This window comes from Tyto alba, unplaced genomic scaffold, assembly GCF_018691265.1.
Source record: "Tyto alba isolate M040663 unplaced genomic scaffold, T.alba_DEE_v4.0 Super-Scaffold_18, whole genome shotgun sequence".
Classification (NCBI taxonomy): Eukaryota; Metazoa; Chordata; class Aves; order Strigiformes; family Tytonidae; genus Tyto; species Tyto alba.
The window spans coordinates 23,665,709-23,692,875 of NW_024881280.1; the positions used below are offsets into that span (position 1 = coordinate 23,665,709).

The 27,167-nt window shown below is 46.7% G+C and overlaps 1 protein-coding gene across 9 annotated transcripts in view; it reads left to right on the top strand.

Moving 5' to 3' along the window:
* The first annotated feature begins 588 nt into the window (after nt 1-588).
* FLVCR2 (FLVCR heme transporter 2) overlaps nt 589-27,167 on the top strand; it is a 39,460-nt gene continuing 12,881 nt past the window's right edge. For all 9 annotated transcript variants that reach the window (XR_006165162.1, XR_004409358.2, XR_004409359.2 and 6 more), the window contains exons 1-5: nt 589-1,306; nt 13,872-14,013; nt 15,276-15,416; nt 20,161-20,228; nt 21,033-21,136. Coding sequence is in view for 5 of the 9 variants with exons in the window: in XM_033008593.2 (XP_032864484.2) it covers nt 737-1,306; nt 13,872-14,013; nt 15,276-15,416; nt 20,161-20,228; nt 21,033-21,136 (1,025 nt within the window). In the remaining 4 variants the exon portion in view is untranslated. The remainder of the gene's footprint in view (nt 1,307-13,871; nt 14,014-15,275; nt 15,417-20,160; nt 20,229-21,032; nt 21,137-27,167) is intronic.

Here is a 27,167-nt window from a genome sequence, read left to right on the forward strand (position 1 = left end):
CAGGAACCTGTCAGAGTGGCGTGTTACTAAAGTAATGGGAAAACAAGAGCTGACTCATTAACTTCAAGTTCCCCATGAGGATGAAAACAAACATCATTTTTGGCTCTTTTGCTTCAGTCACATTGAGCTGTTTTGACTTCACTGGATGTTTCCACTTCGTAGTGTGCCATGTCAAGAAAAAAAAACAAAACAAAACACTGGAAGCTGACCCAAACCCGGCTCATCCTCCAGGCGCCCACCCCGGCATCTCCAGCTGAGCCAGGCGCTGCCCACACGCACACAGCCTCCCCCACGGACACGGTTTTGGTCACTCCACGCCCTGCCCATCACCCCGGCTTATAAACCGGCGACCGAAACCTTCCCCGCCGCTCGCCGGGGCCTGGAAATGGCGGGGCGGCGGGGGTCGCGGCCCCTCAGCTGTGAGGCGGGCAGCGCTTCTGCAGCGCCCACGCCACGGCTACCGCCCCACAGGTACCCCCGCGGGGCCGCGTCCCCCCCCCCCTCCCCGGGCAGCCGGGCGCCCTTCCCGCCCCCGCGGCGAGGCGGGGCGGAGGGCGGGGAGGGCCGGGCCGGGCCGGGCCGTGCCGGGCCGGGGGCGGTGGCGGCGCCTCCCCGTGCGGCGGCAGCCAGTGAGCTCGGTGGTGGGCGGCCGGGCGGGGTTTCCCGGCCAGGTGGGTGCCAGTGGGAAGCGGAGCTGAGCTGAGCCGAACCGAGTGGGCTGGCCTGTGCTGCCGGCATGGTGCGGCAGGAGCTTGCCGGGGTGCCGGGGCTGGCGGCGGCGGAGAAGGAGGAGGAGGAGGAGGAGGGGAGGGAGGAGGCGGCGGCGGCGGCCGCCTCTGCCGTTGCCGCCGCCACCGCCACCACCGAGGTGCGGCTGTCCCGGCGTCGCTGGGCCCTAGTGCTGCTCTTCAGCAGCTACTCCCTGTGCAACGCCTTCCAGTGGATCCAGTACGGCAGCATCAACAACATCTTCACGCGCTTCTACGGTGTGAGCGCCTTCGCCATCGACTGGCTCTCCATGAGCTACATGCTCACCTACATCCCCCTGCTCTTCCCCGTCGCCTGGCTGCTAGACAAGAGGGGCCTGCGGGTCATCGCCCTGGCCGGCTCGGCCCTCAACGCTCTGGGTGCCTGGGTGAAGCTGGGCAGCCTGAAGCCGCACCTCTTCCCCATCACCGTCCTGGGGCAGGTCATCTGCTCCCTGGCCCAGGTCTTCATCCTGGGCATGCCCTCACGCATCGCCTCTGTCTGGTTCAGCTCCCAAGAGGTCTCCACTGCTTGCTCCTTCGCTGTCTTTGGGAACCAGGTAATGGGTGACCGCCTCCTTGGCTGGCCCCTGGCGCTGGCTGTCGCCTGCCTGGCCGGAGATTGGGAGTGCTAAGGGGGTGAGCTGGGGAGCGGGAAGAGGTGCACAGGGCCTGGAGGGCACCATCAGGGATAACAGGCACTTAGATGAAATTCCACTTGGGAAATGCAGCCGGTACCTGGGAGGACACAGCTGGGGTTAGTCTGTGGGCTGATGGAGGTGGCAGAGGCCGGTGGGACATAAGGTGGGGGCCAGCATGAGTTTGGATATGATTCTGGCTTTGAGAGGTGTTTGGACTCTAAGGGTCTTCTCCAGTGCCTTCCTACTCCCATGGCTGCGAATCTCAAGTCCACAAGATTCAGTAGAACCATGAATGGTTTGGAGGGGAATGTGCGGTGCTGAGAAACACACTTTAGACAGTGTCCTGCAAATTTGGATCTGCAGTTGCATCTGGGCTTGACACTGCAATATCGTCCTCCTGCTGACAACTAGAAGGGACAAAGGAGATTAGTTGTCTACTGAAAAAAGTACTTGTCACTGAGCCCTGGAGGAAGAGGACTTTAGCACTTTCATACCTCTTAAAAGTAGATACAGAGTTTCCACAAGCTGTTGCTTGGAAGAGAAATGAACCTTCCATCAGGCTAGGGAGAGGTAAGCTCCCCAAGCACTCCTGTATCAAGGTGGATAAGGGAGGCCAGTGACCCGTACTTGCTCAAGCTGTGACAGTCTTCTGTCCTAGCCAGCTAGTGCTCAGAGGAGATACCTTTTTCCACAGCTTTAAAAGGAAGGAAATAGCTTCTTGACCCTTGCACCGGAACACCCGCTCATCCCTGTTGCACGAAGCAGATAGGCCAATTCTGATGCAATTTGGCCTAAGCGAAGTGAGTGTGGCTCTGCAATGCTGACGTGAAGAGGGAAGCAGAACCTGGCATTAGCTGCTAGGCTGGACCCGTGCCCCTTGCTTCGAGACCCAGTCTACTCCCCTGCACATGACTGTGCACCACCCTGGACCATCTTTGATTCAGCCTGTGAGTGGCTGCTATTTAGATTTGAATGCTTTGCAATTCAGATGGTTTCTAACACAGGGTTCTTCCTCACAGATAACTTTGTGTGCAGTGGGTTTGAGGTCTCCTTTCCCCACATTCCTGGGTTTCTGTATTTATTTAGATACTGTTGAGGCAAAAAAAGGTAAATGCTCAGAGATGATATTTGAGGAACTGATGTTTGTGGAACAGTGCTAGGGAATTAAGTGGACTCTGTTTTTCATCTTTTGGAAAGAGAAAACATACTTATCTTTCTCTGAGTGAATCTAAGCTTTCCGCCCTGCTCTTATCACCCAGGCTAGTGGTCTGGTTTTTATGTGTTTTAAATGAATCCTTAGAGTGGAAGGCATTTAACTTGGCATGAGCGCTCTGCTGATTTAGGAGTAAATAAGTAACTGAGCATTTTGCTGTCAGACTTTTTTTTTCAGCTGGAGTTACTCAACAGTGTGCATAAGAAATCCAAACAATGAGATTTTCAGTCTGTGCTATATATGTGTGTAGTATCCTCATTGTCCTAAAAGGAGCAGGTTAGTATAACAATTGTGAAAAGCAAACTTTGTCTACACCTCTGTCCACACTGCTCTGGGGGTTGAACTGACATGGCAATGAGACCTCAGTTCAGTACCTAGCCTTTGCTTTGTAAGCCCAGACTTTCCTTTCAGAGAAGTCAGAAATGGCAGTGACTAAAGGCAGGATGGACTCCATAGGAAGGACCTATTTCCTTAGTTAAGGGTCCTGAGGTGCATAATCACAGTGAATGAAAAGTAGCTGTTTTGTTTACTGATGATGTTGGGCAGGGGGAAGAAACAGAGGCATCCTTTTTTCCTGAGTCTTCAGTTAAAGACTGTGTTTTAGGGAGTGTTAGCAAAGGCTGTAATACAGCGGTAATTGCAGTATGCCAGCATGGCAAATTATTCCCTGTGCTCATTCCTCCACAACTGTATGGTTTTCCTTTCCTTGCCACGTCATTTAGTTACATATCCTCAAGGCGGAAAACTCTGTCATGTTTTGTTATCATCATTATTATTATTATTATTGAATGCCAAGCACTGATGTCCCTCTCCATCAGGAATTGCAACCAACTACATAGAGAAGCCAGGCAGTGTAATTTCTTTGATACATCTGCCCTTTTTCTGCTCCTAGCCTCTCAGCCTTAGGCAGCACATAACAGTGCTGTCCTGAGGAGAGCTCTGCCTGCTGGTTCATCCAGGTCTGCTGGGGTGATGTCTGCTCAGGATGCTGCCGCTACTTGTTCAGTGATGGTAACCTTCAGGTTCAAAGTTAGTCCTGAACAGTAAATAATTGAATCATCTTTTAAAAAACAAGCACACCTAGTAGAGGATCAGATTTTCCTCACTTGTTTCTGGTCATATGTTGGCTGTGGTATCTGAAATGCAAAGAGTTGAGAACTCTTGAATCAATGCTGGAGAGCTTCTAGACGAGAAGAGTGTGAACACCTGTGAAGGAGTCAATCATATTCTCTTGTTTACCCACTGCTGGTTTTCATGACATTTTACTTTTCCTCTTTTTAACAAGGAGATACATAGGTTTTTCCATTCTTTTTCCTTGTCCTTGCAAGTGCATGTATGGGGAGGTATAGAATGGGCTTTACTTGCATGTTAGATACTTTGGCATTAATATATTAGTGTTGTTAAAATATTACTAGTATCTCATTGCTTAAAAAAACTAGGAAAAAATATATGTGGGGACTTTACCTCAGGCGGAAGTTCCAGGGTAAGGAAGAAATGTTTTGGAGAGTTCATCAATGTCCTTCAGCTGTGTTTGAGTATTGGGTGGAATTTGTCTGACAAGCTTCTGAAATACAGCCATCAGTAGTAGCGTACCTGCGACATTGTCACCAGTGTCACTTGTGGAGGAACTTGGTGCTGGATATCTACATGAAGTCCCATGCACAAGAGGTGGGAGAGAGAGGTTTGTCTAAGGCCATGCTGCTACCTTTCGGTGTATTAATTCATCAGCCAGTTCCCTGTTTGGGGCTGTGGTTCAGACCTGACAGGTTGCAGCAAATGGTATCCTGATTTCTATGTCGGAGGGAGACTGACCCCTCATTCTCTCTGGTGACAGGACCACAGTGGAAAGAAACACTGTCCTGAGATACTACCATTTGCAGAAGTATGTGGTTGCTGGAGCAGCAGGCCTTGCCCCTTCCTTTAACATACTTGCTCTTCTGTCTTTTGGGGATGAGGAAACACAGTGCCATGGCTTGACACAACTAACACAGTGGTGGGGATGTTCAGGTAATGAGTTAAATTCTTGTGGCTTTTTGAGATTTATAAGCTAGAGCCTGGTGGCCACGTACCAGCTCTCTGCCTCAGCGGCCATGGCATGTGCTGGACTGCTGGGCTTGAGCCACGCTTCTTCAGGCATATTGGTTTTGGGCCTGTCTCTGAGGTCTGTATTTCCTTCTTGTCACCTGATGGACAAGGGACATGGGCAGCATGCAGAGAAGTGTGTGTGTTGCAATGAAAGAACGTTTGTGACTTTGTATTGTTACTTTTTTGATTGAAACAGACCTTGTTCCTAGCTCTTGCCATCCTGACAGAGAGACAAGCAGCTGATGGGCTTGGGGGTAAGGATGCAGGCATGTTAGATGATCTTTCTGCTGTAATTTTGCCTCTTCATTTTTTATCAGGGGTTGATAAAAAGTGTTGATGTGGTTTGGGAGGGAAGACAACTTCAGCTTCGTATTAATCTGTCTCTGGGGAAGAACAATGCAGCACCTTGGTGATCTTCAGGTGGGGTCTGTAGTTTTTCTGATGTAGCTGGCATGTGACTTCAGAGATTCAGGGCTCCCATAACAGAAACAGCCTGAAGCAGAGCTTTTAGGTGCTGTCTGCAGACTGCTGGGAGTGCCAGTCTAGCAGTGATTAGGTGATGGCTTTTGAGGTGGACAAACTGGATGATAATTTGTGAATGAAATTCAGTCTCTCCTGATGGGTCTTTTCCTCTTGTTCCGAATTGGGGAAAAGAGTCTGTAGCGGGTAGTGGGTGGGGTGGGTGTTGCCGAGTAATCCTGTCTGCAGCACCAGAATGGCTGTTGCTTTTGTGCCGGTGAGCCTGCAGTGCTGTTTGTGCTGAGCATGTGCTGCTGTTCGGTGCTTCGCTGCTGTGTTCTGTACCTTTTGCCCTTTGTGGAAGGCAGCATCTGAAAGTCTAAGAAGTGTTGTGGAAATGGAGCATGTCCTGTGAAATTTCTGTCTTCGAGTGGACTTCTAGATCAATTTGGCTGTTCTGTCCCTGCTGGAGGCTACCCATCTCTTCAGATGAGATTTGGTCCCTGTTAGAAGTAGGGGCAGGTGGTGGTCTGCCTCACGTCCCTCTGTAGCTTGGCCCTGTATCTTCCAGGGTTTTAGCTATTAGAATAGACAAGCTTTTAGTAAGGAACCAAGAGGAGCTGGTGGTGGCAGTAGTTAAGGGTTGACATTCTCCAGCTCTGGCTCCCTTCTCCCGCTGTGGAGAAGGGCAGGGTGAATCAGAGCACTTGGATCACAAGGAGTGCTGTGTGGCCAGCTCTCCAAGATCCTGGATGTGGCTCAGTGTGGGAGCGTGTGTTGACCAGATAGCAACGTGGCTTTCCCAGGAATGCCTAAGTTTCTATAAATGGACACTAGAACCTGAAATGAACTTTTCTACACATTTCATCAGGTGCTCCTTTCCCAGACACACGCCAAAGGCAGCTCCCCCTTCTCCCTCACAGAAGCACTTGGCTTTTGTGTTATGTTCTGTGGAAGTTGCATGGGAGTTACATGACTTTGGTATTTTTGCTGGGAGGGGCTGCCTTATGGCACCCTCAGCACTTACTGTGCAGGATCCCCCAGGGCTGGCTATTTATGTCCTTGGCCAAAGTATTATATCCCAACTGAGGATTCCAACGGCAGCTGAGGTAGTTGTCAGAGCTGAAACCCCTCTTCTTGCTTTACTCTCTCTTATCTACTGCTGTGGGTTTGCTGTGTTGTGTTTTCTTTCCTGGTGAACTGGGGGAAGGTGCATTCGAGGGTGAGAGGTCCTAAATGACTTGCACAGGGAAATAGCCTTCATCATATGACATTGTATCATAGTAAGCAGTTTGTGTTTATGACACGGAAGCAGAAGTGTGATGAGGAAGGGTGTTTGATTTGCTTCTAGAAGAGCTTTGGTTGTGCAAGTGCAGTTTGAAAAAATACATTATTTCCCACATTAGTGGGAGAGTAAAGAAGAGCCTGAGCCCTATTTTATCTTGTCACAAGGCTTGGACTGCAATTTTTCCTTTCACAACTTGTATCCTTTCAACTTTTTAAAACACTGCAAGAAAGGTGACTAAGCTGTGGTTTGCAAACATTTTTGTATATTGACTTCCTGACTACCTGGATTTCAACAGGCTCTTTTAGTTTTGCTGTCAGTGTTGTGGAAGAAGCATATTCTGGACAGCAATCCATACAAAAGTATACTGGGTAGGAACTGGCAACTTCTGCTTTACATAGCTCTTCAGTTGGGTATTTTCAATTCTACTGTAGCCTTTTGTATAGAAAGGCAGTTGGGACTTGGGGTGATAGCAAAGGATGGGGAAGCTGATGTGCAGTAGGAGTCACAGGGTGTTAGAAGGGGGTGTCTGTTCGCTCTCTGCAGATTGTGATATGTGAATTGTAGGGTCAGAAAGTTTAGCTGCTTCTGTGAAATGTCATGATTATAGTGTGGGAAGGACCTGTAGTTAGAAAAGGAGGGAGTACCACAGGGCAGAACTTTGACACACAGACAAGAGTAGAGGAAGAAGGTTTGTTGCCCAGGGCTTTGGAATAGGTACCTCCTCAGAGGGGTTCCCTGGGTGAATGGAGGTCCAGGTCTGATGCATTTTGTTATGTTGGCAGAACTGTCAGAGGCATCTGGAATGGGTCCTGTATGTATTGAGCTTGGTTCAAAGTTCCTCTCATATATGTACAAGCAACGTAGTGAGAAGGAGAGCCCTTCTGTTCCCTTTCAGAAGGGCTTTCCTACAGCAACAAGAGGCACATTGTTCAGATCCAGCAAACTCTGCAACATCCCCTTCCTCCCACTTGTCAAATGTGTCCTTTTGCCACTACCAGTTATGTTCTGCACCTTTGCAGTGGTTTGCACTACAGGGTAGCTAGTGTGGGCTATGTGACATCCTGATTTAGTCTCATCTGTTACTGAATGGCAGAGACATTGCTGTACTTGGCTTGTGTGCTATGACTGTAAGATTTTTGGAGTGACAACCTATTGTTGTGGTAGTTATCTGAGGTAGAGGTTTCTAGAAGAGCAACAGTTGTAGTGTGCAGGCTTGCTGCTTTGACTTTTCACCAAGAGCCTTGGCTTTCCTGGTGCTCATATTGTCAGGTCAGTTCTCACTGTTCATTTGGGAACTCCCACAGGATTTGTTTTAAAGCCCTTGGTATCTGAAGCCACTTGTATTAGAATCGGTTTTAAAAAACAAAACAAAACAAAAAAAAACAGAAACCCAAGACCTTTTCAACTGTTGTGTCTGGAGAAGAACATCTTGAAAATGTGAGACCCTACAGGCTTAAACATACCTGTCAGAAAACAAGTAAATTGGTGTGTACAGTGGGACTGACCTGTTAGAACAATTGAATTATCAGTCCTTTTCTTCCAAAGGATGGTAGTCCCTCTGGTTTTCCAGAGGATTCATCATCTCCGTGTACCTTAGTTGATGTGGGTGTTCAGGATTTGAGGTAGTGCTGTACATTTTAAGTAAATAGTTCAAGATTGGTAGTGCACCCCCCCAGCAGTTACACAAATCTTTCCTGCTCCCCTGCTTTCAGAGACAGTGGAGGAGACTGTTAGAAATGGAAAAGTGGTCCTGGAGGAAACTGGGTTTGTGTGACCCTCAGAAGGCTTCTGGCAGTGGCACTGTGTGGATATCTCAGTAGGGCAGCCAAGAGGGAAGTCTTTGGCACAGGTGAAGTGTTGGTTTTATTCATGCTTTAAAACATGGAATTTGATAGAGTTTCACAGATGCCCCTCAAAGAGAGGTCTGCAGTGGGTAGTTAAGTTCTCCTATTTCTGCTCTCCAGGCTAATCTGGGGTGGTGGTGTGTGTGATGTATATGCAAGATTGATTCCCAGATCAAAATGAGCGTGGGCTCTGTTTAAAAGTCACTCCTCTGGAAGTGGAAAGGTAGAGTGAGCTCCAATGACATGTTGACAAATGCCATGGGCTCTGCTGAGAGCAAGTGAAGCCCTTGATTTCCACCCCACCCCCCCACCCCCCCCCCAAAAAAGCCTTTACTTTGGAAAGGTAGAGTGCAACAGAACAGGGGAGCATCTGGCCTAGGTCAGTCCAAAATTGTCAGGCAGCCTGAGACCATTCAGTGATAAGTGCTAAGGGAAAGACAGTAAAAAAAGGAGTGTATCCTCCTGACTCTCTGAAGTCTTGGCTTGGGAACTTGGTGAGATGGTATTAAATCATAGTGTCTGAAAAGTCTGTTGTATTGGTGTTTATCAATGTATAAACTTCAATCTTTTGATTGCTACAGAGTCTGTCCATTTGGCTGAACCAGTGGGCTGCTGGCCCTGAGGTTTCCTGGGACTCTTGCCTGTGCTGGCCTCTTAAAAATTCACATCACTTTTCCCTTCCTCCATTCCTGATTTGAGTATTTGTTAACAGAGCAGTGTTAGCAGTTTGGTGTGAGTAGTGTGGGTTTTCTGTTGACTTGTTCTTTTAAACTCTTGGATGAATACCATCTGGTCCTGACACCTTTTAGAAGAAATTAGTTGAAATAAATTGATTAACATCTTCCACTGATAATGCTTCAGATTTTGCCACATGGAGAGGTTCTGTTGGTGTGAAAATCTCCCATAAATATCATGTTGTGAGTGCTGGTGCAAGACTTCATTTAGTTCTTCTTTCTCAAATGTTCTTCCATAGTGATCATCTTTTGGCCCTACAGACTTTTTAGCAGACATCCTGATTTTGCTGTGTTTGAAGTCTTGAGTTTGTAAAGTTGTTCCGCAGCCTTTTTTTGGCTTAATTATGGTTTTAATTTAGCTTGGTCTAGCTTGCTGTCTTTTTTTCTTTGCTTGAAGGAATAATGTCCAGTTTTTGAGTTGGGTGGTGGTTAGTGTTATTTATTTATTTTTTTTAAACTTAACTATCATTCCTTTATTCTGTTCTAAAATCTTTTGCCAATATTCTTTAGGCTTACAATGAGCCTCTGATACAGTGTCTTTACACAGTCTTAATGCCACTTGCAAGCATTTAATTTATTTAGCTTTTATTTTAATATCCTTTTAACAAGCTTTTTTCTTTTAGGCAGCTCCCTCTTGTTAGTTAAATATTGCCACAGTTCTTTGGAAGGTGTTTTTTTTTTTTTTGTTGCTGTTGTTTTGTTTTTCTTTTTTTTTTTTTCTTTTTTGTTGCTCCTGCAAGGAAACTGAATTTGAGTACAGTGCAGAACTGTTCTGTAATATTGATAATGATCACACTGTGCTGCTCTAGGTCTAAATCACAAACTGTGCTGCCTCTTATAGGTTGTCCTCAGAAAAGAGTATTTATGGAATCCAAAAATGCAGTCTCTGCATCATCCCTGTCATGACGCTTACTTAGCCTGCAAGGACATTGTAGAAATTTCTCACTGTTACATTTTTTTCTGCCTTTGCAGCATCTCTCTCTTTCTATCTTTTAACACTTTAATTGACCTTCTGGGTTTTGTGATCTCCTCTGTCAATATTTGTGCTTACTTTTGGAATTTTATAGGGCTTCTGTATTCCTGTTGCTGACTCTTAGTTTTCTTTAAGGTGGAGACCCACGCCTCAATCGATCATTCATTTACAATTTTTATGCTGATACTACACTGATTATCTTCCTTCAGCAGACTCTTAGTATATAAAAAGCTAAACTTAAATTAGACATCCCATTTTCCATTTCAAGACTTCGGGTACATTTACTCCATCATATTAGCCGCGTGCTCTTGATTTTGTTGCCTGTTCTTGCATGCACTTGAATCTTGAATGTGATGTTGTTGGGACGGGTCCTTGACAAAATTCAGGTAGGAAATACATTCCTTCTATCCTTTATCAGCCTTCAAAGAATAAGTCATCTGAACAGTGCACTCTGTAGTTGTTGGCTTCCCTGGTATTCTGTTAAAAATTACCCTAAAGCCTTCTTAAAATAAAGTGCCAGCAGCCTGGTTCCTGAGGAGAGATTCTTGGAGATCAGGACAGTGTTTGTGTGTTTTGGGTGTGGGGATGGTGAATAACGTGCTGAATTTTGGGAACTACCTATCTGTATAGGTCTTCAAGAGCTTTCGGCTTGTACAAAGGTTGGAGATGCTAATTCATATGCTGGTGGGAGGGACTGCACTATGAACCCTAATGACTGATTGTCTGTCTAAGGAGGGTAGCGCAGACAGTTGCAGACTGTAAAAACCTTGTTTTTACATTGCTTTATTTTCCCAGCCCTGATGTGAGAGGTGTGGAGAAGGGAGAAAAGTTATGTTTCCATTGCTAAGGCATCTTTACATTTTCTGGTTAACTGGTTACAGTGTTACCTGTTGGGCTGATAGTGATGTGGGCACTGGCCTGGTGAGAACCAGGATAAAAAAAAAAAAAAAGTTGCCTTTTCTGTGCAGCTGCAGACATTTCCCTTGTGCAGAGGAGGGGAAGGCATGCAGTTTAATGAAGCTCTGAGTTTGAAGCCTCTAAGCCAGTTGATAGTTGTGCTCTGTGGTAGTCAGTGAATCTCAGGGGTCAGTGGCAGTGCAGGGGAGAGCAGCTCTGACTTACTGGGACAAGAGGCTGGGGATAGGCCATGTCTGAACAAAGTTGAGCTCTGGCAAGTTTAGTCCTGTGTCAGAGGCTGCCTGTGCCATGTGGGTGTTGGGAAGGTTTAACTTTCCTAGTAGTTTCTTACATTTCTTCCTAAGCTCTTTCAGTCCTTGACTTGCTAGACGGGACAGCACAACTTGTCTGTCCTCAGTCCATTTAACCAAGCCCTGAATATTCTCATTCATGGCAGTGCCCTGAACCAGTGGGGTACATCTTTAATTTCTTGGTGACTCTTCCTACTGACTCCCTGGGATGTCCCAGCACCAAGAATGAACTTGGAATGGATGTGTGTTGCTGATCCTGACCCAGGTTATTCCAGGTCTCAGTGGAGAGCACTGTTTGACACAGAAATTTGGCCAGACATGATTGAAAGTTATTTGTTTGTATACTAAATAGGGTGTCTGAGTCTAGCAAGTAACTCTGAAACATAAGCATTCTTCCTGTCTCAAAATTCCACCAGCTGGATGGATGAGGGAGTTAGTTTGTGGAGAGTTTTCTGGGACTGTATGGCACAAGCTGATTTTTTTTTTTTTTTTTTTTTTATCCCAACTACCAGATATGGCACCTGAAGTGTGTTTGTTCTGTGATCTTCATCCTGGCTAGTGAGTGAGTCTTCCAAAATGAGTCCATCAGCATCCCAGAAACATGGAGATATGACAGAGAAAGTATGCAGAAGGCACAAAGAGTTTTTGCTGGAAGGCAGTCCAGGCAACATGTCAGCTCATGCTCACAGGGCTCCTGGGTCATTCTGCTCTGTATGCTGGCACGCTTGGATGTGATTTATGGGCAGCATAGTCCTCGCCTTTCTTAGTCATTGCTTTTCATACCTCTAGAGTAGTAGACCCTTTTCAGGGACTGTGAAGACACTGAGCACTGCAGAATCCTTCTGTAGGTCAGCAGTTGGCTTGTGGTGCTATCTTGCTGTTCAGTCATTAGTGAGGCAGAAACACCTCTGGTCCATTGTCCTGGGACAGTGGGTCCTGGTGGTATTAATTAGTTCATATTGATCTAATGTTTCCTATAAGGAAACAGTAAATACAATGGGCTTAATTTGACTATAGCCTCATTTCCACATTTTTCATACTCCTACCTCCTCTCTTATTGTGATGAGGGCAGTGGCTCTATAGAGGCTATATTGGTGTAGCATAAATAGGTGGGATTTTTTTTATGCTGCTAGTCTGTATTGGTTCAGTTAGCACTGTTATGGTAATATTACCACTTTCTTGGCTCCAGGCAAATGGTACAGGCTGCAAAAGAGATTGGAAAACTCTTCAAACAAGAATGAGAATGGCTGCACGGCTACTGGGCATCTCCCTTTCTTGGGTGTTTTCTCAGTCCTTCTATCTGTTGGACGCTCTTGTGTGTGCCTTGTCATTGTCCATGACAGCAAACAGACTTAGATTAGGAAACAGCAAAAATGAGGGTGTGGCTAAACAAAAAAATTGCTTTTGCCCCAAACAGGGGTGAGTGTGCAGAGTCTTGAAAACAAGCAAGAGTTGAGCTCAAGCATGGCTCTTTTCCTGATGTCTGAGAGGGTTGCAAGTGCTGAGAAGGGCCAGGTGAACAAGGAAATACACAGTGCTTGGGAGCCAAACAGTGACTGAAAACACAATCACAAACAGTGAATCACAAAGGAGGGGGAAAAGTGGCTTTTGTAGGCTCCTCTTGTGTTTAGAGTACTCACAAATGTGCTGAGTGCACTTTGGTTCCCACTTTGACAAGTGTGCTCCTAAGCACCAAAGCAGCTACTTCTTCTCTCTCTCATTTGAGGATGGCACTGAAGGCCTGTGCCACCATCAGTCCCACTTACCAGTATGGCAAAGCCTGTGCTGCTACAGTTCCTTGTTGCTGTCCTGGTGAAATAGCTGTGGAGTTGAAAGCTGTAATGTTCTCACTAAAGTGTGTGCTGCCACTGCAGGAGCTCCTCAGCTGGACATGTGGGGCTCTTAGCACAATAAAGGCCAGAGCTGCAGGGGTTTCTTGTTGCAGCCCTTCAGAGACAAGCATTTTATCCAGGGGCAGTTGTCAAGTCCCATCACACAACCTTGATGTTTAGGATATGTGCTGTCAGTACTTTTTCACTCTCAACCTTGATGCTTTTCTATGTTCTTCTCATGGTCATAGGGTGAGCCTTGTCTTGGGAAGGGGCTCGTTTAGCAAACAGTGTCATGAAGTGGCTGAGCCAGATTAATATCTCACTCATTAGGAGTGGGCAGGTTTCTGTCTCCACCCTTGAGTGTGTCTGGCTGGAAAATAAGTTGATTGAACTCATTAACCCAGCAAAGAATTGTAGGCGGTTTTAAGGGTCTTGTTTTCTGCCATTTTTAATGAACAAAATTGGATTACCAGGTGATCAGGCCAGCACCACAGCAGGTGCAAGGTAAGGAATAGGATGTGTGTGTGGACAGGAACATATATTCATGGGAGAGAACAGGGGAAGCGAGACCTCCACTGTGGAGGCAGGTATTCATTCTGCTCATTCTGTGCTTGCCTTTAATATTCTGACAGTGCACTGGGGGGACCTCTCTTAATGGCCTAATTGCAATGGGTAGCTGGCTTTTATCTCTTAATTGTTAGGTGGTAAAGGAGATTTTCACCTTGGTTGTGAAATTGGATTAGGTTCATTTGAGACTTTACTGGGCATCGGGGGGCTGAGCTGTGGAGTGGTGTCAGTGTTGTGGTTCCATGTCACGCCTCTGTGTTTCCCCTTTCTGTCCTGCTCAGCTTGGCATTGCTGTGGGCTTTCTGGTTCCTCCAGTTCTGGTTCCCAATGTGGAGGATGTGGAGAAGCTGGCCTACCACATCAGCATCATGTTCTTCATGACTGCAGGTGTGGCAACAGCCCTGTTCATCCTGGTTGTCATAGGTAAGGAGGTGGGGGCATGCACATGATACCAAGTGGGACTGAGAAGATCTGTCTGTGTGTGAGGGGCCTGTGTGCTAGGAAGTGGGCCGGGGAGGTCATCTGGGGATGTGTCCTAGCATGCAGCTGGCCGGGTCATGTAATACTAGATCTTGCTGCTTCAAGCCCTTGATGAACAGCACGTGTAGAAGAGAGTATAAGAGGTTGTGAATGAGCCTGCCAAATTGTTCATTTCATCCTTTGATTGCCTGTGTAATAAAACTCTGTCACGAGTAAGTCTTTTAAAAGCCACGAGAAATCTTAGGTTCAGTCATCTTGCCTGCAAACAGGGTGCTGGGCCTTGGATTATGTCTTGGACCTGACTACTTCTTAAGGGTAGGGTTAGAGGCAGGTTATATGGCATCACAGGAACAAGCTGTTCCCAGGAGAAAAAAAGGTAACCAGTTATGAGTGGAGAGAAGGAAGCATTAAGGGCAGTAGCAGGACACTAGAGGTGCAGTTCTCCTGCTTAACACGTAAAGTGGAAGCCAGATTTTTAGTATGAAAGATTGGCATGCTCGCTGAAGAGCAGAGCTTGTCATCTGAACTCCATGTAATTTATTTTTCATAGGCTCCTCTTGCCAGCTTGTTCATGTTGCCTGGTGGCTGAATCAGATGTAGACTTTGAAGAATCTGGGGCAGGGAATAGACGAGGTACGAAAATGGCTGTATAGCACCTGGTACAGCAGTATTGCCTGGGACCGGGATTTCTGGATGCTAGTTTAATGCTAACTAGTTAGGGACAGCAGATGTGTTGGCCAGCCTAAGAAATGCCAGGCCTGAAATAAAACCTGGCATAGGGCATTGCTCCCTTGGCACTGGGCACTACAGGGCACCAGGCCACCTTTGCCAGCTGACTTTTCCCATTCCACTTTTACATTTGTAACTCCACACAACACTTTTACATCTGGCTGGCCATCCTCTTGGAGACAAAGGCATTATTAGTCCTGAGAACTCTCTTGTTGCTGACAGACACTGCCCACACAGAAAGCTAATTGAAGGCAAGGTGTTTCCCCACTGGCAGGAATTATTGTTGGAGAGACCCTGTTCTCTCCTATTTCTGGATAAGTTCATGCATGGAGATCAAAGCTTAAGGATGATGGTGAGTTTTGTACACTTGGTTTTACTAGTCCCTTTGCAATCCCTCAAATGTCTCTACCCACAGTGTGTGCTCAGGCTCCTTTATTGCACTGTTATAAACAGGTGTATTTTATGTCTGGTTTCAGTCTTCAAGAAGAAGCCCCCTTACCCTCCAAGCCGAGCTCAGGCCTTGATCCAGTCAAGACCAACAGAGGAGTATTCATATGTGCGATCAATCCTCCGTCTGCTCCGCAATGCCAACTTTTTGCTGCTTATGGTCACTTACGGTAAGGTCTGGCCTTTCTTCTGTGCAGTTATCACTGCTAAACATGCTTAGCTTCTCCCTCCTTCTCCATGCTCTGCTGAGGCAGTAACTGGCCTGAGTTATTTTAGGGGAGCGTAAGAATAGCTGTGCTGCCACAGAGCAGGAGTCTTTCTAGCCAGTAGTGGTAACAAGCAAGTGCCTAGGGAAGAAGAAAAAGCAAGGCAAGCACACAGAGGAGAATACACCCCCACTACTGTTCTCCCAGTCTTTATCTGTTTTCTGTTCAGGGGATTTCCTTACCCTGTTGTCTTTTTTTTTCCTAGTCAGTTAGTTACTTGCAATGAACTAATCTAAGTACTAACTTAAGAAATATATGGAGCTGTGTCTGAGTGCAAGTCACAGCACAGAGTGACAGTAATTTCTCAAGGCAAGGGTATGGCTGCTAGGCATCCCAGTGGAGGTCAGGTGGAGCATGCAGATGTGCAGACTGCATCGGCCTCCTTGGGAGTCCCCATGAAGCAAATGGAAGGAAGGATTGGAGAACATCTTTTGCCATCTCTCCTTGCACACTGGGTTTGCTGCTTGCTTCTCTTCAGCAGTCTTGGTCTGTTTCTGAGGGCAGCATGGTGTGTTGAATCTGTTCCTGATGCTGAATTGTTGTATGAAAAAGGTATTTTTTTTTTCTTTAGGAGAAAGTCCACTGCAATCTGTGCCTGGCTGCATAATAGGATATACTGTAGCCAGCTAGTCTGCAGGGAGTTCTGTCCTCATTTCCTACCAGCTTGCTGTGGAAGCTCCTTGGGGGGGAAGTTAAGTAGTGCAGGAAGTTCTGCCCTCCTGCCAGCAGTTGTGCCTAAAGGACCTAGTAGTAGCCAGGTTGGAGGCAGTGGCTTTGTATCTGCTGAGGGTGCTAATGGTCTCTGGAGTTGCTGAAATATCTTCTCCCTTCTCAGTGCAGTAGTCCTAGAAATGCCCCTCTCAGATCACCCTTAAGCTCTGGTGGTTTGCACTGCAGCTGCTGCATTGTTTGTTTTTTGGTGGTGTTTTTTCTTTTTTTTTCCCCCCCATAGTACACGATGTGCTCTCAGAAAGTGGAGATAGAAGAAAAACTGTCAGGCAGAGTGTCTAAAAGTTGGATTTTGTCATTTGCTCAGTTGACACCCTTCAAGGAAAAGAAAGGGAAAAGCAATTGTTCTAATGGGTGTAAACAAGTCTTAGAGGAGAGAGGAGGGCTCCTGGTATGAAGAGCATGTTTAGAATCTGACCTGTCTGGGATAATCTCTTCTGGCAGTCACAAACAATGTGGAAAGGCTGTTCAGTGGCTCCTCGTTCAGTTTCTCTTCCTGCTGTCTGTGCATTTATTCTGTTCCTTTCTGTCAGCCTCATGTCAGTCTCCAGTTTGACTTGAGATGGTGCCTGTTACTCAGAGAGGGAACTGTGCAGTGAAACTTTTTTTTTTAACTAGTCTGGCTTTAAAATGGGGACGGTTTTTCCTACTCAAGTCAAAAGTTATGTTGGTCAAGATTTAAGACATCTGCAGCCACATAAGTGCAACTGAGTCATCCTCCGTAGCTAACACAAAGCTACCTGCAGCCTCTCTCAGCTTTTATATTATCATAGTATGTGTCAGGGGAGAGAGAGGGAAACCTACTGCTTATTCATCTTCCCTGGTTGTAGAAAGAATGGGGGCCCTTACATGATGACAGGTCAGAAGAGGTCTGCAGACCTCTAAGGTCTTGGTATTACCAGCAGCTGTCAAATCCTTTCCTGTGGTAAGACTTGCAGTTCTGGGAACACTGGTAGCACTGCAGCTATGTTAGTGCTAGTGAACTGTTCAGGAAAACCCTTGAACAGCCTTTTCCCAAAGGCTGCTGATGCTGCTTTCACAAAGCCGAGGCATAACATGGAGTGGACATTCAGAAACTTTGAGTTTACTGGGTTGGGCTCTGCACTGGAGAGCATGTTGCTACTGGGAGGCAGTAGGCAGGAAAAGGGCGGGAAAGCGTGAGAAAGACTGATAAAGTGGGAATGATGAGACAGCCCCAAAGAATCAGCGTTTGGAAAGGTGATGGGGCAGTGATGAGGAGGCAGGGCAGTGAGATCTGCATAAGGAACCATTGTCCTGGAGGATGACAAGGGTGAAGAAGAGGGAGACCAGTAGTCTGGCATGTAGGCAATAGGTTGCTTAGCTATAGAAGACTTGGGCTCTAGTCCGAGGCTTAGTAAGGACTCCTTTTGGAGCCATAGACAATAAACTTCCCCTTTCTGGCCTCTGTAAAACAGAGGAGACACTATGAAGTCTCAAAAATGTTCTTCTACAGCACATTACAAGCAAACCATGGTAACTAGATAATGAATCAGGTGGGGCTGGTCCTTCACATTTCCTGCTCCCAGCCTCATTTGCATGGACAAATGGGCACTGCCACGTTGGAAACAACACTTGCCTGTTTTATGGGTGTTCAAACAGCTGTAATTCACAAAGAAACTTCACTGAGCAACTGTGACATATGAAATGCTTACAACTTTTGTCAACCCTCACAAATGCAAATTTGGCACATTGTCTTGATTCTTAGAATATTTTGCCTGACTGATGCCAAGTGTTGCTGCCAACTCTGCATCACTTTCTGCCCAGCTTGGGAGCAGGGGCCATTCTCTCTCTTGGAAATCGCATGTATCGCAGAGCTGCTGTGAAGCTGGCGTGTTAGCAGCATCAGCTACCAGAGCAGCGTCTGGATGTCCCCACAAGGCTGCCATCCTCTTGGCTGGGCAAGAAGTAGCGGTACACAATTGACCGGTCTATGTTTATGCCCTGCTTTGAAGTGAAGTAGTAGTGTGTAGAGGGATGCCACGCTCCCATGTCCTCGCACTGCAGTTTGTGGTGTCTCCTAATGAGCAAGGTGCTCTAGAGGTGGAGATAGGGTGAAGCTGAATTAGGCTCTTGGGGGCTGTTTTGCCATAGCCAAGTGTTGCAAAGACCCAACTTACCAGGCTGGAGGGTGCCTCCTTGCTGTGGGATCTCCAGTTGTTCTTCCTCCCTCTCTGTCTGCTGGCCCTGCTGCAGTTCCTGGCCTTCCTGAGTAACTCTTGGAAAGGATTGGGTGGATTCCTCCTGTCTAAAGAGCATGTTACTCAGTTTACTAGCCTTTCCTGTAACCTCCTGATACATGCTTCTGGAACAGGGAGAGTTGTCACAGGCATTGGTTTAATTGGGATCACTTGCATAAGAATTTTCATCTGTTCTCTGTGCCATGAAGCTGCGGAGCGAGCTTTACTTAATGTTGGCAGAGATGGTGTGTGAAGGTGTGATGTCTCTTCCAGCTGCCAATCTTGTGGCTCCTTAGAGTGCTTCATGAGCTGTGTAGGGCAATGGGTATCTCGTGTCCCAGTGGAGGAGTGGGCTAGGTGCAGGGTCACTGAGTACTTCAGGGTTAGGGGAGCTAGAGGACTTCAGGGTTTTGTTCCCTTTGTCAAAACTTTGCCTGCTAGACTGCACTTCTGTATCCTGTATTGCGATGTTTCTGCTTTTAGCTGAGGCTGAAAGAGGAAAAGTAGGAAGTGGGAACTTGACATGTATCTGTTCTGTCAGGATTTCAGGCATCTGTGCCAGTTTTTAAACCCATTCCTCCTTATGGAGCCTATAGATGTGTGAGCTGCAGTGGTGAAATCTGTGTCCCCATCCCTCCCCCCGTCAAGATCATTGAAGCCTTTAAGAGAAACTAACTGCAAATGTAAATGACTTTCTGAGAAGAAAGTTGTGCTGACTGTTACAGACCTCATACACCTGGGGAAGGTTTCTCAATATTGCCCAAGGTGAAAGTGTAGCCATTGCAGTACTGCGGGTCCAGCACCCATGTGAATGTTCTTGTCTACTATAAGCAAAGCTCTTGGTTTTTGTGGCCTTTGGGAAGGCATTTTACTCAATTGGAGTTGCACGTGTGCTGGAGCAGTGTCTGAATGGGGCTTGACCAGTATCAACCCAACAGTTTCCATTCTCACCTTGGGTGATACTGAGAAACCTTTACCAGGTGGCTGATGCCTGTAACAGTTAATCTAACTTCCCTTTCAGAACGACAATTACTTTCACAGTTGTATTTTTTTTTTTTTTTTTTTTTTTAGGCTTCAGTGATATCTTTTAAATGCAAGACTTTTTCCATGCAGAGACACACACCAGGTGCCTGGAGGAAGTGCTGTCTGCTTCACCATCATCTCTGCTCCTACTTGCCTTCTGGTGTTTCTTGGCTTGGAGAGGATGGTTTTTACTGGCTCTCAGCAGGGAGAGTGATATCAGGCTCTTCTCTAGGAGGAAACCGTACAGGTCAATGGCACTGGTGTTAATTGAATCCCAGGTCCTTATTAAAGGTGTGATGCTGAGGCAGGTGCTTTTCTAGTATTTTTACCTTGTCTGGGGGGGAGGAGAGAACTCCAATGCTAGACATGGATCTGGCTGTGAGGAAGAGTTGAGATGCTATGAAGGACTTGTAAGACATTTCTGTACTAGAAATGTGCACAGCCCTTCTGGCTACTAAGGTAAGAACTGTTCTGAAACTGCAGGGTGCTTCCTCCTGCATGCTGAGATCCAGCTGTCCTTGGTCTGCATTTCTTTCAGTGACCTATATCTGGCCAGTCTAACTGGCTCTTCTGAGACTCTGTAGCCCTGTTAGGGATCTCTGCTCCCAAAGATATATTCCTCTGCCTTTCTACCCTTTCACCTACCCATCAGGAGAGTAACAGGCTCTGAATGTGCTGCATTTTTATCCCCCTCTCAGGTCTGAATACAGGTTGCTTCTACGCCCTGTCCACTCTGCTGAACCGCATGGTGATCCAACACTACCCAGTAAGTGTGTCCAACCTTCATGGCCCTCTGATACTTGCTGTTGTCCAGTGCTGGCTGCCAGAGGGGAGTCTGTGAGAAAGGCAATGTCACACCACAGCATTTCTGTCTGGCTCTGGCACAAGTTGGCTGGCTGGCAGGAGAGCATTGGTTCATTTAGTTCTTTACACCACCTCGTGCAAAATCTGGCAAGCTCTGGAAAAGACAGGTCCTTTACACCCTAAATGACAGCATTTTATTCTGAGAAATTCTTTCAGCAATTGCCTCTACCTTGTTCCTGACATGGATTTCTAATGGCACATCTGTTCCAGGAGGCTGCCCACACTCTTGCTCTGGTGGCAGAAGGGTGGGATGGGTGCCTCAGTAGCTGAGCTGCTGTAGATCTTACTGCTGGGCCTGTGTGCCAAAAAGCTTCTTTTTGTGGTGCCTTATAGTGGGTCCTAATATTTCCTGGTCTATCTGTCCCAAATCCTAACACCAGACAGCAAGCTTCATAGGGTTTATGCTGTTGACTCCTCTGAGGGTGTCTGTTCACACTGGCCAGTGCTCACCTTGTTCTCTGGGCTGGCTCAGAGAGAAGTGCCAAACCACGTTTCTTTATGGGCCAGAATAGGGAACTGCATTGGCTCATAGTGGGCCCAGAAGTGTTCCTACAACGCCTGGTTCTCATTAGTGTGTTACCAGCAGAAGACACATATGGGTCACTAACTTTGGTGTCTCTTCCCTTCTGGGTTCTCTGCACTTTGCTTCTTGTTGGCTATGACTTGGCTCCTGCATTTGTGTGAGTGTGTGTGTGTTTCACCACAGGGGAAGGAGGTGAATGCTGGCAGGATTGGACTCACCATTGTACTGTCGGGGATGGTTGGGGCTCTGATCTCCGGCATCTGGTTGGACAGAACCAAAGCCTACAAGTAAGTCTCTTGTTTGCCTCTGCTCTTCCCCCTTACTGTGCAAGGAGCAACCCTGTGCAGTTGCAACTCTGCAGTCTAGGGACTGAATCATTGGGTGGGTTTGTAGGGGGGAAAAAAAAAAAAGTTTCTTCAAAATCCAGTTTGTTTAAAGTGAAGTTTGTAGCTGTGTGTTAGTCTGCACTAGGCCCGCACAAGGTCTGGTTCCAGTGGTCCCTGGGGAGGCATAGGGAGAGGATGAGATGGCCCAGCAGTTGCTTTGTTAGTGAGGAGAGAGTTCTTGGCACAAGCAGAATAAAGACTGTACCAGACCATTTCTCAGCCCTTACAAACCAGCTTCTGTGAATCTTTGTCTGACTTAGTGAAAGGCACATTGAATCCAGTGCCCAGAGGCATTGTATGAGTGTGCGATGCTGTATTTAGGGCAGGCATAAGGCCTGTTGGGGTTGCAGGTTGATGATTCTGGGTTTGCTGCCTGGTGGGTTGGGAAGGCAGATCTGGCCAGCATACCCTGTCATATGCAAATGGACAGCAAAGAGTCTTTGGGTGTCTTGCAGCTCCCAGTACTCAGAAGCTCAGATCTCACTGACAGACCTCAGTAGGGTGTCCCTGGGGATGGTGAGTGCCTCTCCTATCTTATGTTGGGGTCCGTGTAACCAGCATTTCAGTTTCCTGCTGTCTTTGAGAACTGTGCTATAACCTGTTGTCTGAGCAGGTTGGATGACGGGGCTTTACTGGTGTTGAGCTGATGGCAGCTTCGAAGTTCTTTTCCTTGCAGCAACTTTTCATCTGGGGGAGTCTCACTATCATTATTGTACCTTGTATCTTAGGCTAGAAAAGCACATTCTCATTGTGGGCAGCTGAGATGAATCTGGCTAGCTGTGGGCTTGCAGCTTCTGAATTGGTGTCTGGCCCTAGCTGTCAAGTGTGGGGATCAAAAATGGAGAGGAAAAGGGATTCTCTAGCAAGAAAGAATGGTAGCTGAGGACTTCTGGGGGTGCTGGGAAAGAGGAGCAGATGACTAATACAGAAACTGGTGGGTCACTTGTTGCTGTTTCTAGATCATTGTGTGCCACTGAATAGTTCTTATTTGGCAGTCCTGGGAAATAGAAACACAGCTGTTATGAACTGCACTGGCTAATGGTGCAATGTAACTTGTGTCTCTTTCCAGCTCAGGGCTAGTCATAAAGTAGCCTCAACTGGCACTGTCAGGGGTGGTCTTCCTGATTCTTCCTAAGTGGAGCTAGGTTGCAGCATGAAGACTGAAGAGCTTTGTGGCTCACCAGGCAGAGCTGGGACCTGAAATTTGGCAGAATGGGAGGGGGGAAAAAAAAAATATCCTGGACTAGTTACAGAGCTGCTGCTTGCCCACCTTGCGTAGATGGGCAGAGCTGGATGAGAGTGCAGAAAGATAGGGTTGTGCCACTCATGGAATTTATCCTACAGACCCTGGGGACTATCTGGGGATAGATTTAGCCTTAGGTGAGGAAAAACACTGCTAAGAATTTGTTCTCTATTGCAGCCCACAAAGTAGATTTCTGTGGAACTAGCGAAATTTTTCTGAGTGCTACAGAGTCTTTATTTAGCCCCATTTAAAATTCTATTTAAAAAAACTGTCAAGATGCCAGATGTTCTAGGTAGGTACCCTCCCCCTTCCCTCTGCTGCTCAGATAGTGTCAGGAATGAAATGGTAAGCACATGAAAATCAGGAAGGAAAGATGTCAAGTCCTTTTTTTAGTCAGCTTAGAGAGAGTAGGAAGCAAATGAATGGGATCCAGCTGTGATTGAGGGGAGCAGGGGGAGGTTAATAACAGAAGGAATTGCAGAGCTCTACATGTGTGTTTGATCTTTACTGTCCCATCAGCAGTTCCTTGAAAGGGTGAGGCTGTGCTAAGTCAGGCTTTCCCCATCTGTCATGCTCAGGCACCAAATGGCCTTGCATTCTTGCTTTTATTTGTCAGTCAAGTCCCTGCAGCAGTCCCTGTGCTGTTCTTATTTTTGAAATTAGCAGGCGCAGATTTGGTCTGTACGAATACGCGAGTTAAGTTGTGATGAGCGAGTGGTCCCAGAACTGGGGCTGCCTCTGGTGGGATGGCTTGTTGAGAACAGCCCACCTCTTTGAAAGAACATGTTTTGACATCAAGTTAAACAGGCCTCAATATACATCCTTCAGGTTCCTGGCTCAGAGGAGAGATGGGGTTGTGACACCTGGAGACTGCTGGGTATACTGGTATTTGTAGGCTCAGAATCAGGGGCTTGGGGACGGGGTTAATCAGCATTTCTCTTTGGCCATGCTTTGCTTTTAAGGGCAGTGTTCACGTGGCCTCAGGTCCAGCTGGTTCCAGACAACATTCTCCATTGTCATCGCTGCATCTCTGTAAGACAAGATGTCAGATATGTCCATCTTTCTCCATTGACTAGGCAGAGGACCCCAAGTGGTGTTTTACACTTAGGTCTGTACGGGCCCAAAGTGCATTAAAATTTTGGGGGAGGAAGGAAAGACTTTGATAATGGAGAATGGGGCACTTGGGTATCTTCTGAATGGTGAATGCTCCCTCAGCCTAGCCTGGCCTGCAATTTGGGTTGTCTTGTAGTCCTTTTCCAGGTTAGTCCTTGTGTAGTGGATATGCCTTCGCCCTGTCCTGCCATATGTCTTATATAAATAATTTACCAAGGCTATCCTTTTTTGTGACCTTCATACAGGAAGAAAGTGGCATACAACTGAGTGCTGAAGTATGAGGGGGTGGTGAAAACCAACCAGCCCTCTTCAGTTCTTCACTTCTCCAGCATCTGACACCTCAGTGTCTTCAGCAGCGAGATCCTTCTGAGAGTCTAGGGACAAGGCCTTTATTCAGGGTGCTGTGCAGCCTGGAATGTGCTGTCCTCTTGGCAAAGCCTGTGGAGGCCATTTGTCATCCCAGTCAAGTGTTCCGGAGCTGCACACAACATCCTAGTGAGCAGCTAAAGCTGTGGCACATGCCTGTGGCCTCCCCCCCGCCCCTTGTTCGTTTTGTTTCTTGACTCTAGTGTTTTTGCAGCTCTGATCCCCTGTGAGTCTGGTCCTGTCCCTTTGGCTTTTTCTCGTCCAAGTGACCTTGTGAGACACTGCTGGTCTGGTCTGGGCAGTGCCTTAGTCTAGGACTTCCTTGAGGTGACTGAACAGCAGGAATTGTGTTCTTCATTTCAGTCCTGTTCCCTGCTTGTGCTGGTCCTGGCTGGCTTTTTAACTCAAGGTCTCTGTTTTCTCACAGTCCCTTGTGTGAGCTCTTTAATCTGCCTCTTCAGAAGGGTAGGGAATGTGGCTGGGAGGGCAGATGAATGCCAGGGCAGCTTAGGTTCACCTAAATGACAAGTGTATCAGCTCCTTCACAGAACTCCCTCTGGCTCTGCATGAGAGACTTGACAGCTGGTGCCTTTGTAGCACTGCTTCCACATCAGTGTGCTGGGCTTCCTTCCCATACCCCAGAGCACAGAGGTAAGTTAACCCCAGATGTCCTAAGGTGATGTAGCAGGATGCTGCATAACTTCCAGCCTTCACTCATCACACTAGTCAGCCTGTTGAGGAGACTGGCTGTGCCTGTTCCAGACAATGATAATTATCAGTCGCTGTAGGGACATCATGGGAACAGGTTGCTAAAAACACCAGAATGCTGTGTGAATGTCCTCTGTGAATCTGCTTCTCCTCCTTTGTGTTTTTATCTCTCCCATAAGATATTTATGGCTATGATAAGAGGCTTATCAAGCAAAACTGGGCGTTCTTCCATGCCCTGGTGCCCCTAGGTCCACAGAGCATTCTTTTTGTCCTCTAGTGAACATGGTGACAATGGCCACTTCCTGAGAAACTCCTGCCTTGGTGTGTTTTCCCAGGAGTTTCTTTGTTTCCTTATGCACCAGTGCCTACCTGTGTCTCAAACCCTTTTCAAAATGTTGGGTCTTGCTTGGACTGCTGGGCACTAAATCTCCTTTTATGTCATTAGTGGTATGCTCAGGGGGAGCAGGGTCTTGCTAAAGACTGGTTTAGCAGATGCCTGCTTGTGTACTTGAGGCTGTTTCCTGCAGCAGGAGTTGCATTCAGGGCTTATCCGTTCAAGTCCTGGTTAGGGACTGTGGTGAGCAGGCAGCTGATCGGTGCATGGCTTCGGGATGCTTCCCGGTGTATGATTTCCACAGCACTCAAGCCTGAGGCCTTGTTATTTCACAAGGGTCTGTCAATTAATTTTGTCCTGCTGGACCTTAATGATTCAGGGAGGTCAGTGAGGAAAGCTGATGGTCTCCTAAATCTAGCTAGTGTGTGGTAGATAAGGTACCCATGGCAGGATCAAACTATTTTCTCCGTTTTTCCCCTCACTTAGTTCTCCAGTTCCAGTGGAGAACACCTTAAGGAGCTGCCTGCTTCTATAAGCCTGACTGCTCTAGTTCTCAGTGGGGGCCTCTGTGTTCTGGGAGCTTCTTTCTTGCAGCATCGATGTGAAACAAGGTTCTGACCACATCTGGTCACTAACTCATTCATTGCCTTTGCCTGGAGATGAGGGCCCACTGCAACTGTTGGCAACCGTCATATCAGAGTGAATCAGATACAAACTACTTAGAATACTTGAACCATAAGCCTAGGAAACTGAGTGATATTTTGTGGGACTATCTTAAGAGCTCTGCACTGAGACCAAAACTTGACTGTGGGAGAAAAAAAAAAAAAACAACTCACAAACAAAAAGGATGTGCCAAGTGTCTCTGCTGTCACATTAAGCTTCTTAGGGTCACAGCCACCTCTTGGAGGCTTGCACTGTATTTTAGCACTACCTGTTGTGTAGTTTGGAGAATCCTGTTTATGGAAGGAGCACCCAGTTCAAACTTGGTCTATGTAGCCCAGCTGTAATTCTAGCCTTGAGCCCTGTTCCACTTTTCCTCCGTGGCTTCTTGTCAAGGAATGGGAGGCATAAGAACTCATGAGAGATATCTAAGGAACCTGTATTGAGCAGAAAAAGGCTTCTACCTGCTTCTCTTTCACTTTCTGAGCTTCTCTCTAAGTCTTCTGTCAGTCTTCAAGCTCTTCTCCTTCCGCAGCCTCCAGTCTGTATACCAGCTACATAGCAGCTCTTTATAATGGGTTATAGCAGAAGTATGCAGCCCTTTTAGGCTGCCTTCATAGATGACTTTTTTCCTCCATGAAAGCATTGGAAAGAACATATTCTAGCAATTATATGGCATTGGAGGTTAAGGGATTTGCCTACTCCTTTGATACAAAACAAAATGACTTGTCACAGCAAAATGTTGTTTAGCCTTTCGATACATTAAGTGTGTCTGGTGAACCTTTGTAAGCATGGATCAATAGTTGAAGTCTGAAATGAGCTTCTCAAGCCTGTATTTCGATAAGAATTGACGTATGAGCATGACCCCCACTGACTTCAGTCATTGCAGCAGTGAGGGAGGACAGAACTGTAGCTGGAGTGTTCTGGTTTTATCTGTAGTAATTCAGTGTAGTGGAAATATTTTATTACACCATGAGGTACTGGCTGCCCATTTGGGGTTTGATTTTTGATGATGGTCATGTGCATTAAAAAGGAAAAAAAAAAAAAGTTAAAATAGTTTGAGGCTTAGTTTCTTTAGTAAAATTCTAGGAACTGATACCAAACACATTCTTTAATGTATTAAGACTAAAGTTTGGGAGAAAGTACACAAGTAGCTCATGGTTATACATTTAACTTCTTCCTAAAAGGCAGTGGCCAAAAGGTTTTGTCAACTCTGGTAACTGTTCTGCTTTTGAGATCTTGGTGGAATTGCAGTCAAAGGATTTGCCTTTCCTTCCTTCCCAAAACTATGTAGCATGAAGGGCTGCTTGCTATCTCCTGTACTAGAAAGAGCCTTGGTTTTTGGATGTGGGAAGGGTTTTTTTTCCTTGGTGCTTAGTCAGGCATCACAGTTGCTAACATTTCAGTTCTGGTAAAGCTGGCATGGGCTGCCATGTGTGTGTCTCAGTACTGAGCCCACTGATGGTCCTCAGTGTGGCCAGGCTGCAGGTCTGGATGTTCCCAGGATC